This window comes from Anabrus simplex, chromosome 2 (genome assembly GCF_040414725.1).
Source record: "Anabrus simplex isolate iqAnaSimp1 chromosome 2, ASM4041472v1, whole genome shotgun sequence".
Lineage (NCBI taxonomy): Eukaryota > Metazoa > Arthropoda > Insecta > Orthoptera > Tettigoniidae > Anabrus > Anabrus simplex.
In genome coordinates, this window is record NC_090266.1 from 249852369 (window position 1) to 249873186 (window position 20818).

The 20818-nt window shown below is 39.0% G+C and overlaps 1 protein-coding gene across 1 annotated transcript in view; it reads right to left on the reverse strand.

Moving 5' to 3' along the window:
- Positions 1 to 260: 260 nt before the first annotated feature.
- The window catches only part of ths (thisbe), a 485206-nt gene continuing 464648 nt past the window's right edge, over positions 261 to 20818 (reverse strand). Inside the window, exons 4-5 of the mRNA XM_067139002.2 lie at positions 18225 to 18331; positions 261 to 933 (exon numbers count right to left, since the gene is read on the reverse strand). Coding sequence (XP_066995103.1) covers positions 586 to 933; positions 18225 to 18331 — 455 coding nt within the window. The 3' untranslated portion in view covers positions 261 to 585. The remainder of the gene's footprint in view (positions 934 to 18224; positions 18332 to 20818) is intronic.

The following is a 20818-nucleotide window of genomic DNA, read 5'->3' on the forward strand; positions in this document are numbered from 1 at the left end:
TTTCAATATATTCAATGTTATTCATGCTCATAACGGGTCTTGAAATTTCTTCAACCTTATATGTAGGATATATTACACATTTTCGTTCATTTACAGAAAAATGCACGGCAAACCTTCGCTATGCATTGAATATTTAGTACAATTTCGTAAATATAAACACTCAGAAAGTCGATTCCTGATATATTTATATACTTTTTATCAAGAATGTGGCGTCCATTTTATACATAATTAGGCAAATTTTACGCAGGTGGAGCCTTTGTTGTTATTAATTGTTAACATTAATCATTACAAACGTCAACGTTCAGAATTAATTATACAAATGTGCCAAAGTTTCTTGAGGAATAAGTCTGTTTCTCCTCTACGTTCGAGCCTCTTTTGTTTTTCATTTCACACATGTCTTAAAGCTGTCTCAGTCAAACAAGCGAGCCAACTCGTTTGCTATGAAGGTAGGTAGGTAGATTGTTGTGTATATTACAACGACGACAGAGCGTGGACGCAGTGGCACACACAAGCACGCACAAGTTCGCAATTGCAAGCACAAGGCCAAGCGATGCTACAACACAACACGGCACGACACGTTCACACTCAGGAAGGCCTCTTCTTGTTCCGGCTATGCCGTACGTTATCCTTGTTGTTCCTGCTACGTTTGGGCCCTCGCCTGGAGCCACGGCTAGGGAATACTGGGTTGCCTGAGGACTGATTGTTGCCTCCAGCTATCTTGCGGTTGTGTTGGTTGATATTAAAATTAGTGTCGTTCTTCACAAAGTTGAAGCACTTCTCATCTTTACTGTTGGGTTTTGCCGCGTTACCTCGAAGAGGCTTTCCACGCTTGTTGAAGCCCACGAAATGACTTTGGTTCGCCGATCGGAATCGTGTGTACCCCGAAGACAGCATCTCTTCATAAAATAGACACATCTTCTTGTTGAAGTTTTTCTGAAACAAAAAATTAAAACACTTGTTATGGCAGAACAATTCTAATGAATGCATTTCCATTGCATTGTAAAAAAGAAGAATCTTATTGTCTGTTTCCTGAATTCGCTCCGAAAATAGCTTATGTGATTACAACACGTCATACAGTTTTACAATCACATCGAATTTTTGCTTCAGATTCATCGACAGTCTAGGTGTAATTAAAATGTGTAGTTAGGCCATTTAAAACATAATCACAAATACTACACGCGATATATACTCAAGTCCTCCTAGTTCAGAACTTCTTAGTAGCTGGCCCAAATATTGGAGAGCACACACAAAGTTCAGTTGTGATATTTATGCACACTGAATATCTTCCTTCAACATTGTACACTGCCGAACCGGAATAAAATAAAACGTTATTCTAAGCTACAGAAATAACGTGTCTTTATCTCCCTCTTAGAGAAAAGTAAAATCATATATCCCTCTAACCTCAGTATCCCTTCCCATTCTCGCACCTCACCCTCTAAAAGTATTATAATCAGCTAGCATGTCATGTGGTACAAGACGACTTAACCCTCATGATGACCTGTGAGTTCAAAGAAGAAACGGCCTTATGTCCGTTGATCAAATACAACGATAAACCCCGCTTGTCGAAAATACTAAATATCTACTGGTAAAAATAACACAACAAACGGACAGGTTGAGGACCTTGCCATTAAAAAGTCACTCGAAGTATTTCGATCAATCCTCTTCGCCTAACGGAATTTCGATTTACTATTTGACCAATTACTTTCTCAAAAAGATCCCCGATCTTCATCCTTTTGAAACTCCATAGGACTTGGGTTAGTTGAAGCATCTCTGCCGGTCAGTGTTTGTTGCCGGTACCTCGATACTCAAACGTGATCATGTTGTTTTTTATACAAGCATCTTTTGTTATATGTTAGAACTGTCCTGCAACACACCTTTCCAATGACTTGTAAAGAATACTGCGAGAAGGGCGCCAAATGCCTAAAGAAATTGCTCCTTCAAATTGGCTGCCTACCTTCAGTCCTACAATTTTTTCAGAATGTGGTGTATGTTAAACAATTCTTCTCATAGCATACCTTCACGTCGTAGAAGTTGTAGGCATAAGAGAACATTCCTCGCAGTTTATAGTCTTCATATGAGTACAGTAGAGGTGACGATTATCACATTTTAATAGATAAAGAGTTCTTCGGACGACGAACCTCCTCTGGTGACTCAGAAGGATATTCTTAGCAGTTAAAGTTGCAAACCATCGTATAAAATCGCCAGCCATCTCGTTGTACTTCTCTTCAAAGTAATTTTCCCCATCTAAGTGCAGTAGAATGACGGTCTCCAAAAAATAAATTTGTGTTTCTGAAGATGCTGAGTTCAATATTTTGCTTCACACACCAATTATCATAGTTTAACATTAGGTTTGAACTTACTATCCGTGTTGAGGACCTGGGATATCTTGTTCCAGTTTGTACAACTTTTCCGTACTTTATGAAAATTTCTTACCGTTAATCTATCATCTGCTTACCATGGTATAATTTACTGTTGCTGTAAATTAGAGGTCAATCTATTTTCTCATTGTCAGCCTATGTATAATTGCCCTTTATTCATGTGGAACCGTGTACAATTCTCTACTTTACAATATTAAACTTTGGATATAAATCGAATCTTCTGATAAATCAATCACTATTCTTTTTCATCTGTTGACCCGTGTAGTTGATGATTAAAAAAATTATTTCAAAATTCGTGAACCGCATCTGTATTCCTTCCTCTGTTTAGAGTGTATGGCTGGTTGTCTACGCTTGGCTAGTGACTTCCATGAGCAGGAGCTTTATATATATAGATCCATTTTATAATAATTGTTAGAAAATATAAGATCTTACTGGTACCGGTAATAATAAATAATTGCATAAATAATAGTAAAAAGTAATATGTTTCTTCAAAATTGCATTCTTGTTCAAGTAAACTTCTGTCTGATAACGATAAGTGTCATCTTCGAAGGGATATTCTCTGAAAGAGAGAGTCGGGGTTTCCTTCATGCGTGTGCCGATCTGGGAGCTTTAATCTGCGTGTCTTCCATGCACGGCATATTAGTCCTTGAATAGCCCTTTTCTGACTGGCAACGGAGATATTTGTATATTCTGCCAATGATAGGCTTCCGTGTATAACTTATATAACCGGGAAATGAAATGCCGAGACATCAGAGATTCATGTCTTTAAAGATACCGTATCATCGTCATAGTGCCAATTGCATTAGTTATTCATTCCAAGCCAGTTTTCGATTTTATCTAGAACAATTTCGACGAGATAGTTCAGTTAATATATTTTATTTCACGTGCATCTTCTTAGCCTATTAACGATGCCTCATTTTTAGCTAATGCAAATTGGATGTGACATACGTCAGTATTCCTTGAAGAGCTGACAGTACACTGTAAGTTGTGTTCAACAAGTGAACTCAGTAGTACGACAAATCTTGAACGTTCTATTATGGAATCAGGTCCCGAGTTGGAACCAGTTTCCAGCGCAAGATTTAAGAATTATTTCAAACTTTAATAGGACCATTCATCTGGCAAGATTTCTATATTGTTAAGTTCTTTGTGCTTTCGTAATTCTCCATGCATTTGTATATTGCTATGGACGTTCGACGCAACAATCCGATGAGGATGGGAACGGTGAATTGTTCTTTCTTCTTTTATTAATAACGTTATTTATAACTATAGTAGATTGCAATTGCTTTTTTCTTCCAACTTTCAGGTGTTTCTTTAACTGCAGTTCCCTGAAGGTTGCAAAATTTCTTACTAGGCGCTACATGCATGTGCATACACTCTGGCTGGGTAGTTGCTACAGACGAAATTTGAGGTTTGTAATATCTTAGACACAATTGTTTTATTTGAGCAGCGTTGTTATGATGGATAATTTATTTAAAATAACGGAATAATCCCAGAAAATATGAGTTATTCCCACACCTTAGCCCTCTTAAGGTATCTTTTATACCTTTCTTTCTTCATAATACTTTTCTGATATATATAACCATGTTAGATTATCACGAAGTAAGTGTACCGTAGTACCGACACATCAATCTAATTGAAATTCCATTAATCAGGTCACTGCATATAGTCTTCTGCTAACGATGTTCACTGAAATATTGACATTTAGAACTCGTTTAATTTTCTCTTACTTCGACATCCGAAAGCTAAAAATTCTAGCGAGATATTCCTTACAGTTTGGTTTGAATAGTTAGACTCTGAAGTAATAAGTGTATGTTACTTTTTAATTTACATTTACTGTATTTGAAACAACTATCACATAAACATTCTTTCACAGTAAGTTTTCTTCTTTGATATGAAAAGTCTAGAAAATTACTTGCTTTCGGTATTTCCAGGTTTGGAGTAACATTTCCAAAGTTGTCAGTTTCTTGACCTCAAATTTAGATGACACTGAAATATACGTAGAAGTTTTCGTGAAGTCTATTATTATGTAAAAAGAGTCCTCTAGACTCATGATAGCTCAGATATTATCATTCAAATGGTTTTGTCTTCTTGTGAGCTTAATTTATAATCAAGCTGTAATTGAAGATAAATTGTAATGCATTTTTTTCCTTCACCATGAGAATTGTATTTCTTTCAAAACATTGGGAAAATATGTTTAATACCATCTTAGCTGGTTTTAAAAAATAATGTTAACATATCTCTAAAATTTCGAATTCAGTAATGCATAATCCTACATGCCAGTATGCACGTTAATAGCTGACGATGTGCTGGATACGATACGGAATAGTCCGTAGCTTTCTTCATTTTCTTCCTTTATACATGGACCTCATTTACACAAAAGTTGAAATTAGTTAAGATACTTTGTAAGATGGCATAAGTGGTATACACTGTAGAAGAATGTGACATACAGGATATTGCATGGAGTCGAGTTTCCAAACATTACATTTTCTCTAAAATGTTATTTATATGAAGAATGTTGAAGCTGACGATTAATGCGTTGTGAGTAATTGACAGATTTTCTACATATAGACATCCACCCTTCTCATCATATACACGCAGTGGTTTGATAGTCAAATATATTTACTTCTAGTATAGCTCCATACGAGCTTTTCGACGTGTAAGTAAGCTATTCGATAATTATTAAACAACAGGTACATTTATATCTGTAACTTTCAATAGGATATATTTCCTTAAAAATGATTTATAATTTCGTAACTATAAAATAATTTTGTTTTCATCTGCGATCTCAGTTTCGCTTTAAAATTCCTGAATATTCTTCACTTATTCATGAGTTATTATTCACTCACATATATTTCAAAATATATACATGCAGATTTCCTGGTTTGCCGTTAGTGAACCCACGTTCTGATACCATTTGCATTGTTCATTTCAGGTTTATTGGTGTATAATGCAAGCATTGGGTACAATATATATTTGTTTTCCAATTGAGGGGTAAATAATTCTATGATAAGTTTTCCTTCAATCGCCTTTTAGCAAGAGTATCAGTGGTATTTTAGTTAGGACATTGTTCGTTTTTCACTGACTGCAAACAACAATGCATCCACATTTCTTGATCCTTCGCAGTGGACAGGATTGATAAATGACGAGACGGATGATCGAATTTCACATCTTACTTTTCCAGTTAGCCTTCATCCTTCCTAATAGATATGTACAAGATAAACATGCGCTGCTTCTGATGCATGAACAATATTGTGATATTGAAAAATCGAGGGTTCTAGGACTGTTTCACCAAATTAAAAGCTCCAGGAATGAACCTTTCACAATTCACAATTCTCAAAACTACAGTAGGGAGAACACATGAAGTAGTACGTGATACAGGAGAAAGAAGAAGCAGAGACGCAAGAATGTTCTAACGTGGGTCGTCTGTGCAAAAATTCTGACAGCGTAGCTAAATCACGGGTCTGCATGAAAATACCAAATTTATTTTTCAAATATTCTTGCGAAATTGCAATTAGGCTTATCATTTTTAAATATTCTGAATTTATACGATTAAAGAGAGGAATGTAATTATTAAGGTTGATCATCTGGTGTACAATACTTCCGTAAAATAAAAATAAACACCCTGTTCATAAAAATCTGGACATGGGCAAGGGGGGGAAGAGTAGTATGTGCATCATTATTATAACACAAGTGTGGGCGAAAAATATTTGAGGTAATACAATGCACTGGTGTAAAGAGAGAGCACAAACAATTCTAACAACCATCGGAATGAAGCATTTCGTGCCCTTACGTTATAGTTTAAACCTAGGAGAGTTATACTCGCTTAGTGCAATTACCGAACTTCGAAATAGGACGTATACTGGGAAAACGAGAGGCAAACTGGTTGCTTTGAAACATTCCAAGGTACACTGGATGTGAAGTGTCAAGTGTGCATCAGTTTCAGCTACTCACTTTGTTTCTAAACATCACAGACGTATTACTCGCATGAAAATATCACTGCGTGATAAGAGCGCGTACTACAGAACGCACAGCATCTGCTTCAATAAAAAAAACTGTTCTGAACCAGGAATTGCACCATGAGCCATCAACAATATTTTGATAGCAGCATGGTTACCAATTTCGGGTATCTCCAGGGGAACTTCATGAAAGCAACTCCGCCTAACAAGTGCCTGCAATGGTTTCAGCAGTATCCGTCTTGCCCAGTCATGAGAGTAGAAACTCGGTTTGCTTTCTGATGACTCTTCATGTGTGTGGCATTGGTCTGGTTAAGTGCAATACTCTTCCATTGACATTGGCTCAAGTCCTTAATATTACGGTGTAGAGCATCTTTATTTACATTTCCCATTCACTGCTGACGATATTGAGAGGTAGGACATCAAAAAGTGCCAGGGATGTTCAAAACATTGAACAGTCCATTACCATGAGAAGTGGGTGTTTTGTTTCGTCTACAAGATAATGTCCGAACACACACTACTGTAGCAACAAAACACTTTTCAAACTGAGTGTTTACTTCTGGGGCCAGTATGAATCATTACCTCTCCACCAAGTGCATACGTAAAACTGACTTCGACGACATCTCTCTGGGTACACGTAACAACTTTTCGCCAGGTGGAATATGTGTAAAAATATATTGAGCAGGATAAAATCCATTATCTGGAGTCTGCATATCTACTCGAAGATATACTCAAGAAGGATGAGAACATTATATACATTTTCTAGTAATAAGTATAATAGTTCTCGTGGCATTTACTCGGAATAATTATGAACAATAAGCTGGACTGTTTCCGAACATTGTATTTCCAATCTATGGCTAGACGTTCCTAACATTTATCTGTCAAATGTTCCAAAAGTGAATACCTTGCAAAGAATACCTAACACGCCATTTGTCCATAAGTCATTATTGTATCATAATGAAATACGCAAAGTAGTAACTTATGGTACATTATTACATGTTATGTTGGAAATGTCCTAAGATTACAGGCACCAAAAACTACCCTTTTAAGACAGTATTAGTTAGTGGCGGTTACTCTATTATAGTATAAGTATTCACTGCATAGGATTTAAAGGCCAATATGCAACTGTAAATAAGTAGTTTATCCATTATTGCTGAACTACAAAAACCTGTTTCAATGTTCTACAAATTAGTAAGACACCTGGAGGCAAGGCGGGTTAAAGATAGAACTGAAATTATCATCCAAAACAAGAAGTGCAAATAAAAGCCAGCCTTGGCCTCTTGCCTTAATTAATTATTGCAACATTTTTGTAAATATACAAGCACATTGCAAAAGTGTCTGCGTCTCTTGTTTGACTTTAATATCATAGAATTAATACAATATGTAAAAGGTGACGAGAATCTAATTGTGATGGGCGACTGGAATGCAGTGGTAGGCCAAGGAAGAGAAGGTAATACAGTAGGAGAATTCGTATTGGGGCAAAGGAACGAAAGAGGAAGTCGGCTGGATGAATTCTGCACTGATCATAATTTAGTCGTTGATAGTACTTGGTTCAAACACCACAAACGACGGCTGTATACGTGGGCAAGGTGGACAACACCTGGAGACACTGGTAGGTATCAAATAGACTTCATTATGATTAGGCAGAGATTCAGAAACGAGGTGTTGGATTGCAAAATTTTCCCAGGAGCAGACGTGGACTCTGACCACAACTTGTTGGTCATGAAATGCCATCTGAAGTTGAAGAAATTGAATAAAGGAAAGAATGCAAAAAGATGGGATCTAGACAAGTTGAAAGAAGAAAGTGTGAGGGACTGTTTCAAGGAACGTGTTGCAAAAGGACTAAATGAAAAGGCTGAAGGAAACACAATAGAGGAAGAGTGGATAGTCATGAAAAATGAAGTCAGTAGGGCTGCTGAAGAAATGTTAGGAAGGAAGAAAAGATCAACTAAGGATCAGAGGATAACTCAGGAGATACTAGACCTGATTGATGAACGACGAAAATACAAGAATGCTAGAAATGAAGAAGGCAGAAAAGTATACAGGCGATTAAAGAATGAAGTGGATAGAAAGTACAAAGTAGCTAAGGAAGAATGGCTGAAGGTGAAATGCAAGGATGTCGAAGGTTGCATGGTCCTAGGAAAGATAGATGCTCCATACAGGAAAATCAAGGAAACCTTTGGAGAAAGGAAATCTAGTTGTATGAATATTAAGAGCTCAGACGGTAAGCCACTTCTAGGGAAAGAAGGCAAAGCAGAAAGATGGCAGTAACATATCCAACAGCTGTATCAAGGTAAATATGTAGATAATTTGGTTCTGGAACAAGAAGAGGCTGTTGATGCTGATGAAATGGGAGACCAAATTTTGAAGTCAGAGTTTGACAGAGCTGTGAGCGACCTAAATAGGAACAAGGCTCCTGGAATTGATGACATTAACTCTGAATTACTGACTGCCTTAGGAGAAACCAGCATGGCAAGGTTATTCCATTTAGTGTGTATGATGTATGAGACAGGAGAAGTCCCATCCGATTTTCGGCAGAATGTTGTTATACCTATTCGCGGTGCTGACAAGTGTGAAAACTACCGCACCATTAGCCTAGAATCTCATGTCTGCAAAATTTTAATACGTATTATTTACAGAAAAATGGAAAAACAAGTTGAAGCTGAGTTGGGAGAAGATCAGTTTGGCTTCAGAAGAAATGTAGGAACACGTGAAGCAATTCTGACTTTACGTCTGATCTTAGAGGATCGAATCAAGGACAAGCCCACAATCAATCATCTCTACTGATCTGCAATTAGGGCAGTCGCCCAGGTGGCAGATTCCCTATCAGTTGTTTTCCTAGCCTTTGCTTAAATTATAGCAAAGAAATTGGAAAATTATTGAACATTTCCCTTGGTAAGTTATTCCAATCCCTAACTCCCCTTCCTATAAACGAATATTTGCCCCAATTTGTCCTCTTGAATTCCATCTTTGTCTTCATATTGTGATCTTTCCTACTTTTATAAACTCCACTCAAACTTATTCGTCTACTGATGTCCTCCCACGCCATCTCTCCTCTGACAGCTCGGAACATACCATTTAATCGTGCAGCTCGTCTCCTTTCTCCCAAATCTTCCCAGCCCAAACTTTCCAACAGTTTTGTAACGCTACTCTTTTGTCGGAAATAACCCAGAACAAATCGAGCTGCTTTTCTTTGGATTTTTTTCCAGTTCTCGAATCAAGTAATCCTGGTGAGGGTCCCATTCACTAGAACCATACTCTAGTTGGGGTCTTACCAGAGACTTATATGCCCTCTCCTTTACATCCTTACTACAACCCCTAAATACCCTCATAACCATGTGCAGAGATCTGTACCCTTTATTAACAATCATATTTATGTGATTACCCCAATTAAGGTATTTTCTTATATTAACACCCAGGTACTTACAATGATCCCCAAAAGGAACTTCCACTCCATCAACGCAGTAATTAAAACTGAGAGGACTTTTCCTATTTCTGAAACTCACAACCTGACTTTTAACCCCGTTTATCATCATACCATTGCCCACAGTCCATCTCACAACACTATCGAGGTCACTCTGCAGCCGCTCACAATCTTGTAACTTATTTATTACTGTGTACAAAATAACATCATCTGCAAACAGCCTTATCTCTGATTCCACTTCTTTACACATATCATTGATACATATATAAGAAAACATAAAGGTCCAATAATACTGCCTTGAGGAATTCCCCTCTTACATGGCATTCGTAGATCTGGAAAAGGCATTCGATTATGTTGATTGGACCGAGCTATTTAAGATTCTGAAGGTGATTGGGATCAGATACCGAGAACGAAAAATTATCTACAATCTGTATAAAAATCAGTCTGCAGTGATAAGAATCGAGAGCTTTGAAAAAGTAGCAGCAATCCAGAAAGGATTGAGGCAAGGCTGCAGTTTGTCCCCCCTCCTTTTCAATATTTACATAGACCAGGCAGTAAAGGAAATTAAGGAGGAATTTGGAAAGGGAATCACAATCCAACGAGAGGAATTCAAAACCTTGAGATTTGCCGATGATGTTATTTTATCTGAGACTGCAGAAGATCTAGAGAAGCTGCTGAATGGTATGGACGAAGTCTTGGGTAAGGAGTCTGTCTGTCTGTTAGGTCATCAGCCCAGATGCTGGTTGGTTCCTCAAATAGCACCACCAAAAGTTATGCGGTTATAAGGAAACCACAAAAACCAATGGCAGCACCAAAATGAGGCGTACTAGGCAAGACGAGGAGTGAGGTAAATTGCCATTGCTTTCCTCACTGGGTCAGAAAGTGCTATTGCAGCACGACTGACCCTATGAGCAACACCTTTCATAACACTCAGATGCACTAGACGTGCTCTGAATGTCATTACTCAGCACCACCCATACCCCAGCAGCTTCCTTATTGTCACAGCCATGGATGAGACTGAGACTTCGGTGGAAGCTACAGTTTACTCTGGCCTGTGCTAAGAGATGGATACAAAAGTACTGTATCCATCAAGAAATGGCAGCAGGCAAGAGTAAGGAGTACAAGATGAAAATAAATAAGTCCAAAACAAAAGTAATGGAGTGCAGTTGATCGAAGCCAGGTGATGCCAGAAATATTAGATTAGGAAATGAAGTCTTAAAGGAAGTAGATGAATATTGTTACTTGGGTAGTAACATACCTAATGATGGCAGAAGTAAGGAGGACATAAAATGCAGACTAGTACAAGCAAGGAAGGCCCTCCTTTAGAAAAGAAATTTGGTCACTTCGAACATTGATATAGGAACTAGAAAGATGTATTTGAAGAATTTCGTGTGGAGCGTGGCATTGTATGGAAGTGAAACATGGACGATAACTAGCTCAGGAAGAAAGAGAATAGAAGCTTTTGAAATGTGGTGTTACAGAAGAATGCTGAAGGTGAGACGGATAGATCGAATCACGAATGAAGAGATACTGAATCGAATTGGTGAGAGGAGATCGATTTGGCTAAATTTGACGAGAAGAAGAGATAGAATGGTAGGACACATCTTAAGACACCCAGGACTTGTTCAGTTGGTTTTTGAAGAAAGTGTAGATGGTAAGAACGGTACGGGTAGATCAAGGTATGAATATGACAAGCAGATTCGAGCAGATGTAGGATGCAGTAGTCACGTAGAAATGAAAATGTTAGCACCGGATAGGGTGGCATGGATAGTTGCATCAAACCAGTCTGTGGACTGATGACTCAAACACTCAACACATCATAGAGCTATTGAGAAATATTATTAGTTTTGTTGTTGATGTTGTTGTTGTTGTTGTTGTTGTTGTATGAAGGATATGAATAGGTTTTATTGTTGCTTAACTGACCGATAATTCGATAATGTTGATTGAACCAAGTTATTCCAAGTTCTGCAGGTGATCGGGACCAGATACTGAGACGTGATGTCCTCCTGACGCTAACCGTATGTGACGGGATGTATTCACTATTGTGTGTTAGTTTAGTGGTTGATAATTTGATGTGTTGTGTGTAGATTAAGTGTGTAAAGGCGAACTTAAATGCCCGCAGTTAAAATTCTCACCCCTGCCAAGAATCGAACCGGGAGTCCACTGAACCGAAAGCCAGTGCAATTATCATCCTAGAAGCCGACCTGGCTAAAAAGAAAATGTAAATTTAAATATATAGAAATAATCTTAGGTCAACTAGGTGTAAATATCGAGCTAGTACTGTTGGCCTGAAGAGAAGTTTAAATAAAGCCGTATCTAAATGAATTAACTAACTCATTAATGAATTACTTCCAGTTACATTTTTTTTTCTTTTTACAATCTGCTTTACGTCACACCAACGCAGATAGGTCTTATGGCGACGATGGGATAGGAGAGGGCTAGGAGTGGGAAGGAAGTGGCCGTGGCATTTATTAAGGTACAGCCCGAGCATTTGCCTGGTGTGAAAATGGGGAAACCACAGAAAACCACCTTCAGGGCTGCCGACAGTGCGGTTCGAACCCACTATCTCCCAGATGCACACTCACAGCTATCTAATTATTAAGTCACGTGTTTCCTTTATTCCTCGTGAGTAAGTTGTTTGTGCAAGTGCACCCTCTTACAACTCTCACCTTCTCCCACCCCCACTCCCAAGGGAAGCGCACCCCCCACCCCGAAACTCCCTCCTCCCTGGTTCGAGAACCACCGATGTACCAATAGATCAGTTGTGGCCATCTAACGCCCGATGACTCCATACAAAATCGTATCAAGCTGAATGTCTTGTTCAGCCATCACCTATCACCTCAACGTACGCGGCAATAGAAACATGCAAGTGAATAATCACATCGGTTTACAGGACAATGAGCCTACGTTTAACAGCGTGAACTATAAACGTCAGCATATCTACATCTAATGTTACAGCAGTGAGAGCAATCAATTGGATTACCTATTGTTCTCTTTCAAAGGAGGTCGAGGTTCTAATTCCTGTGTGGCAAACGTGACACTGGCGGAAGGAAGATTTTTTTTTCTCTGCTACTTGTTTGACATCGCACGAAATGTGCGTTTTCCGATGTGCGACAGACGCACGGGGTGTATTTTAAACAAGACTCCAGCCGCCAGTCGCTTAATCCAGTCCGTCAGAAATGGACGACAGCACGGGCGATTTCGTTAGTGGCAGGATTTTCCTTGACATTTTAATATAAGAAGACGACAAAATATTGTTAATGTTGTATTTCGACAGGAGAAGAAGGAAGGTCAACCGTATATTCGCATCACACGACGAGGAAGGATGCTATAATATTTTAATTAACAGGCATCTTTTAACTGATGGAACAAAGTTCAGGAAAGATTTCAGACTGGGTGTTAGTGATTTTAGTTATATCCTGGAAGTTATAAAATGTGAAGTCTGGAAAACCCCGTTCAATCGGTACAAGAAGCCCATCAACCCAGGTGAGAAACTCGCACTCACTCTCAGGTACGGAAATGTTAAATCTTATTTTAACACCTTTTAGCTCAGCTGAATATATTGTACGTGTTTTTATAGTAAGACGTAACAATCAGTAAATCTACGGTCGTAATAGACATCAAAATCGTACACACTTTTATGCTCGGAAACCAAGTGGCATTGAGCTATATCATGTGAGTAACTAAACACTCCCTCGACTTTTCGTTGCTTCGACATTGTACTCAAAGTCAATATTTAACTACTACACAGCAACTACATTTATCTACTGTCGCAGCGACCGTGGCAGACAGCAATGCTGAAGCCGCCAACGCCACGTGTCACAGACCAAACTCAAACTGCGCATGCGCGGAGGTGGTGACTGCTGTCGCCATGGCCGCTACAATCGCCGTGCCTGCTACAGTCGCACCTTACAAAACGCACCTTAAACACATCGAAAGTTTACGTGAACGGAAGGTTGGCAACGGGCTAGGAATGGGAAGATAGCGGCCATGGCCTTAATTAAGGTACAGCCCTAGCATTTGTCTGGTGTGAAAATGGGAAACCCTCGGGGCTGCCGATGGTGGGATGCGAACCCACAATCTCCCGAATGTAAGCTCACAGCTGCGCGACGCTAAACGCACGACCAACTAGCTCGGGTGGACAAAAGTGTTATTCACTGTCAGGTATCACTGACGCCGTAAGTATATTCATTATGATGGCAGGCTGTGTTGACCACTCTCCTAGAAAAAAAGAGGATCGATTTTGCTCTCAAGTAATCGAAATCAATCCTCCTAACAGACTCACAACTGGTTAAACGTGGGTGGCAACCACAGTTCGCGAGCTGAGTCTGGTCTAATGTCCAGTCTTTGCTTTGTTTCCTCGTCATTCTGTAGTAAGTCGTTTATTTCCTTTATGAGGACGAGAATATCGTTTTCCCGCTTTCCATAACCTTTCTAACGTAACACCCGGATGTATCTCAGGACCAAATTCCTAGTTGAACCTTTTTCATTTGTAGGTCCGACGATCCTTTTGAGCTATTTGACACCTAGCTTCGCGGTACAGATCATGTAGCAGTAAGCTTGCATTCGAGAGTTGGTGGGTTCAAACCCCATCGTCAGCAGCTCTGAAGACGGCTTCCCGTAGTTTAACATCTTATCACCACAGTCACCAAAACTTGAATGCATTAGTGCGACTTTAAATCCAATAAAGAAGAAAATAGTTGCAAATGATGACTTTAACAACAGGAGAATCTTCGCTATTCGCCTTCACAAAGGAGGCGTGGGTAGCAACTACCAACAAAAAAAAAAACAACTACTAGAATGCAAATACGGGTATTGTGTGATGTAATGTTAACAAAATCTTCAATTTTCTGTCTGGGAAAACAGTAAAAAATTGTGGGTTGTCAAACTAGTAACGTAATTATTATAACAAACCTATGTCTAGGATTAAAATTCTAGGATGAATCTGAAATCGGAAGCCCCTCAATACATGTTTAAATTAGTCCAGTAACTACTGAGGAGATTAAGATATATTGTTCACATGAAACATAGCATCGAATGTAGAGAATCCTTGGATACAGGTCAACTTACTGACCCAGGGTTTCAGCTCGGGCTACAATGGCTCGGTGAGAGAGTGTGGGTGAATGTTTTGTAAATTATACTCACACTGCCTCTGTTTAGATTTGTGTTAACACAAAGCATATTTAGCGCAGTCAGTATCAACACTTACTTGACGCGTAACCTATACATTCTAAGACACCCCGGCACCACAAGGAACAAGCATCATCCAGTTGATTTGATAGTCTAGTAATAGAAAATAATTCATTTGAAAGAATGGTTTTCACTTATCATAATAATAATAATAATAATAATAATAATAATAATAATAATAATAATAATAATAATAATAATAATAATAATAATAATCTTAGCTGCACAACGTCACAGCATGACTAACAAGATTTCGACGACGTTACGATAGAAGAAGGATGGGAACAGGATGGCCTCAGCCGTTCACCTTATTAAGTAACATTCATAGTAGGCCTGCTTGTTTATAGTGTAAAAAATCAGGGAAAACCATTTTCAGCACTGTCAACGAGAGGGTTCAAACTCATTATCTCTGAAATGCAAACTTTTGGCTACACGACTTGTACCGCGTAGCTAACCCTCTCACTAAACAACACATTTTCAAATATTTTGGTCTTTGAACTTCCAGGTCAGAACATTCTACTTGTTTTAGTAACAAAACGGGTGAATTAAAAATATTTTGATAAGAACACATATCGATCGCTTTCTTTTAAAAACTCGTATGTCCCAATGCTCTTCCTGCCTATGGTATTCCTTAAGACTGGCCACACCTCCTTGCCACATATTTACAGGCAGTCCAGTTCGTAGTGTTCGTTTCAATATGCTGACGTCTAAAAGAAAATGAATCTTTTCCGCGGTTTCTCATTTTCAAACCAGGGAAGTGCTGGGGCTGGGGATGTACCTTATTTACGGAGTGCATAATTTCGCCGTGCAAATAACATCCCTACATACCGGTATGGCTAGGTCCATTTTCCTTTACACAGTGGCATAGGAAACGAACACAGCCAAAATTATTCTGATGGACTGCATATTAACATGTGATTGAGAGGCGTGGCCAGTTTTAAAGAATAGGCTATAATGGGTAGGAAGAGCATTGAGAAATACGAGGTTTTGAAAGAAAGCCATCGATATGTTGGTTTTCAGTTCTCTATGTAAAATTTAATTATCGAACTCCGGTTAACTAAATCAAAGCAGCCTGGAAGTTGTAAGGGAGTGAAGTAAATTTGGAGTTTTTCTCGGCTGCACATATTGGGTAACAAGCACATCTGAAAGGACTTTTTCTCTTCTGTTTGTTTCACGTCGCAACGACACAGATCTTACGGCGACGGTGGGAGAAGACAGGGCTAGGAATGGGAAGGAAGCAACCGTATCCTTCATTTTCCTGATGTGAAAATCAGAATTCACGGAACACCATCTTCAAGGCTGCCGACTGTGGTGTTCAAATCACTATCTCCCGAATACAGGCTCAGAAGTATGTGACCCAAACAACGTAGCCAACTCCGAAAGTTTGCAGGAAGTACAGAAAAATGTGCACTGTGCAATGACGTATAAATGTAACATTTTAAACATTTTCCCTATGCAAAAATGAAATAATCTCCTCCAGCATGCTGCGACGTTTGACTTAGCTGCCATTCTCTAGGGCAGTGATGGCAAAATATGACAAAGCAGTCACTAGGTAACTCGCGAGTACGATTTTGGTGGCACGCCACAAAACATACCAATTTTTGTAAATGCTTTTAACATATAATAAATATTTCGAAAAACTAGCATCGTTTGGACGTACAGTGTGGGAATAATGATAAGAGCGGCCGGTGAGTTCTTCACGTTCGCTCACTCACTCAGTCTGCACTACAGCAGTCAGCTAGTTAGTTAGTTAGTTAGTTAGTTAGTTAGTTAGTTAGTTAGTCAGGGAAAATAAATAATTTCGTGTATATTGGAACTGTTTTCTGATGATTTTGTGTATCGACTTGGAAAACGTGTTTTCAGTGCTGGAAAATCAAAAACTTGAAGAAGATAATGGTTTTGTACACGGGCCTAGAAACCATGTATTCAGTGCCGGAAAAAAAGGAGAGTAGGCGAAATGCTCAAGAACAATGAACAACGGAGTTGCAGTTATAAAATAAAACAATATAGCTTTGGTGTTGCCTGAGTTCAGAAACAATAGCATCCCACACATCTAAAGTAAAGCATCATTTCGAAACGAACAAAATAATAAGTGAAGGTGTTTCAGAACAAATGATGGCTGACTTGGATCAAGCTCAAATATTTTCAATATTTCTTGGATGAGAACACCGACGTGATCTTATAAGGAAGGTTAGCCGTTTCCCTTCGATTTTTTGTGGAAACGGAATGAAAAAGGAGCCAATTAAATTGCTAAGTTTACCAACTACGATCTCACGGGAAGCTTTTTTACAACTTGCTGTACGTCGCACCGACACAGATAGGTCTTATGGCGACGGTGGGATAGGAAAGGGCTAGGAGTGAGAAGGAAGCAGCCGCGGCCTTAATTAAGGTAAAGACCAACATTTTCCTGGTGTGAAAATGGGAAACCACGGAAAAGCATATTCAGGGCTGCCGATAATGGGGTTTTATAACATTAATTTCATGGGTTTATTATTTCTTACGAATTGTGTTAGGTTAAAGCAATATTACAGAATATGTCATTCATAAAACATATATACTTTATGAATGAATTTTTTGTGGTACAAATAAAATAATAGACAAGCGCTCCAGTATATTTATGTGATGTATTCTGAGAACCACATAGACTAACGCAGTACAAATTATAATTTCGAAGTTAGAAGCTATAAGGGGGATTTCATAACAAAAATTTAAATGTAAACAACAAATGGCACACTAGGCAACTGAAAACAATAAACCCGACTTTAACTGGCACACTAGTCGGAAAAGGATTTGCCATCCCTCGTCTAGAATTTAGCGTGGTAGCTTACTGCCGACTGATTAGATTTCGATTCCCACTTCTGACACTAATTTAATTTGATGGTAGGTCCCTTACTCCACATAAATAATCTGGTTTGGCGGAAAAATAAAGAATTATAATAAAGATATACGTTACATAACATCGTTCCATATTGAACACTGATCTCATTCTATTCTCCACCACATGTAGGCTACTGTTGGTATATTTTGTATCAATGTTGAGGTTTTTTTAACGATATGGGCTACCAAATGAAATGTGATCGGCTTTCCATCCTGTTCCTCATCCTAGAAGTTTTCTCATGTTTGTGAATCATTTAGTAAAAACTGGTGCTCAAGGGAGATGAAATATAATACTCCAGAAAAGTGCTATGATCAGGCTTCATCCCACCAGACAGTACTAACACCAAGAAGTGTACTTAATGTTATTGCAAAGGGAGAACCTAACTTTTTAATAAAACTTACCAGTCCAACAGGCTTCCATTTTCTGTTGAAGCATAAAAACCTCTTCGAGGCTTCCGCGTAGATCATCAGTGCAACGTTATAATCCATAGATTTTATCGTTAGGTTTTCTGAAAAGAAAAGAGAAGAACATTTCATAATATCTGGAAAGTACTCAACATATGCTTCAAACTGTTATTCACCCGAAATATGGCAACGGACATCGAGAATCCTTGGATTCAAGTAATGTCTTCATTAGAGTCGACCACAGCTCAGAATGTTGGCTTAGGTTCCAAGTCGCGCTGTCTCTGTGAAAGCTACAGTGGCTCGACAAAACTGGTTGACTGTGAGCTTTGTATTATTAATACTTAATTCTTCTCTGAATTTACTGGCGATAACAAAAGGATCATTTGGTAAACAGTTAGTTTCAATTTTTATTTGACGTATATAAACGTCAGATGTATAGTATGAAATTCAATGTTTAGCTACTGATCCGAATATTCTCTTGGAAACCAATTCATACATATACGATTTCTCTAATAAACTGTACTTAAAAACAATTATTCCAATTACTGCAATGTTATTTATCAATCAAAATACATTGCTGGAAACGAACTGTATCACTCGGAATAAGGTTTCAATTTATTCATTCAATTACAATTGCAGAATATATAAGTGGATTCATTAAATGAGTGAATGAACAACTCAGTACACACATAAACTGCGAACTAGAGGATGTGCCTAGAAAATACAGACACCATAAGAGTTTGCTGATTACAGCCCTATTAAGGTATCAACACACGCCTGTATTCGTGTGCGCAAACGACGGTAGAAGTCGCAAACATCGTCGTGTCATCCGTACTATCCCCTATCTCAATCACCTGTTGATGGTGGGCTAACAAAACTTGGCAGGGCTCGATCCATTATGTCCCATGCATGGTGAGTAGGGGAGAGATCTGGTGATTATCCAATCTGGTTATTGTCGAGCAATTTCTGGAGTATGATGAATAACATAAACAGCATAAGGACAGGTCTTAGTCTGCTGTGTCCGTACATAGCCCTTCTCATAAAATAGTAGCAGGAGAATGGATTAAACAATGTTCTAGATCTACCTGACGATGTCCAACGCTCTCAAGGTTCCAAACACTGGACCTGTGTGTCGTTCGTAAACATGATCTGAACTGCACCGCTCTCTAGGCCGTTGTAACACAGGTACATGACTATCACTTATGTGAAAACAGACCCTGCCTTCATCTCCAAATAGTACACAAAAACTTCCGGCACCCCAGGTAATCTTCTAGTAACATCATTGGAGAAGTGCACGACCATACGATTACGTGCCATCAGTCATTCGGCACACAAAGGTTTTCCTATGGTCCGCATTACCACTTCTGGTCGCACTGACACTGACCTGTGCTGCTGAAACAGCGAAGTCAACCAATACTGCCTTTATTATGCGTCGATCTTAACCTCCACCATTTCTACAGTATGTAGTCTTCCAAAACCGAGTTTACGAGGACTGGAATATTCAACTGAAGTGCATTACAATCATTAAATCAACGTGGACGTGCCACGTCCAAGTAATTCTTTCATAGGATCATCCAGCCTCCCAAGGGCATTAACACGACCCCTCCAAAGCTCAGCACAACTGAACGTACGAGTCGTGTCGTAGTCTCCATAGTTTAACACCTCCCTGCTCTGAACTGACATACCACACAGCGTTCCTGTAGCAGGCATTTCTGCAAGAGACTCAGGCACAGATAATGAATCCCTGAATGTAAATGACTTGTAAGTGGTGTTTGCTGCTGTTGGTGTAAACATTTCTGTATAACATGGCAATAAAGTTACACGCTTATTTATTCATTCACTTTCGTACTAATGGCCAAGGGCTTATACGGGAATTTTGATCATCTGGACAGTGTCCGGTGTCACTTCGGCTGGTCAAATGAGTTTCCACAATAAATGAAGTTTTCGAGTGCAGGTACCGAGAGCATAAGACCATTCCAGTAATTTGAATTTAGGTCATACAGACATATGGTAATTCTTCTGACCGCGGTCTTCGCCGAAATTTCTGCAAACTCCAGACAATCGCTGGGGTAGAAGCACTTCTGCAACTTTCATGGATTCTACTCCCGATTTCAATCTTATAAAATTAGACGTTTATTCACCAACACAGTAAGTCATGGAACATGTTTTACCTACACAAACAGGTACCATATGTCCGACGTTGTATATTTTTTATTCCTCGAATGAAAAACGGCAACAAGTGGTTCGACACAGAATGTAAACACATAGACCTGATGACCATTATATATCTCAACCCATCATGAAATACCAACCGATATGACTACGTAGATCGCGTCGCGTAGATGTGAGCAAGCATTCAGGAGACGGAGTTTCGAATCCCACCGTCGGCAGCACTGAACATCGCTTTTCATTCTTTACATTTTTATTTCCATTCCTGCTATTTGTTTCACGTCACAACGACACAGATACGTTTTATCGTGACGACGGCATAGCACAGGACTTAGACTTGGAGGGAGCAACTGTGGCATTCCCATACTCGCCTGGTGTGAAAATGAGAAACTACGGGAAACCATCTTCAGGACCGCCGACAT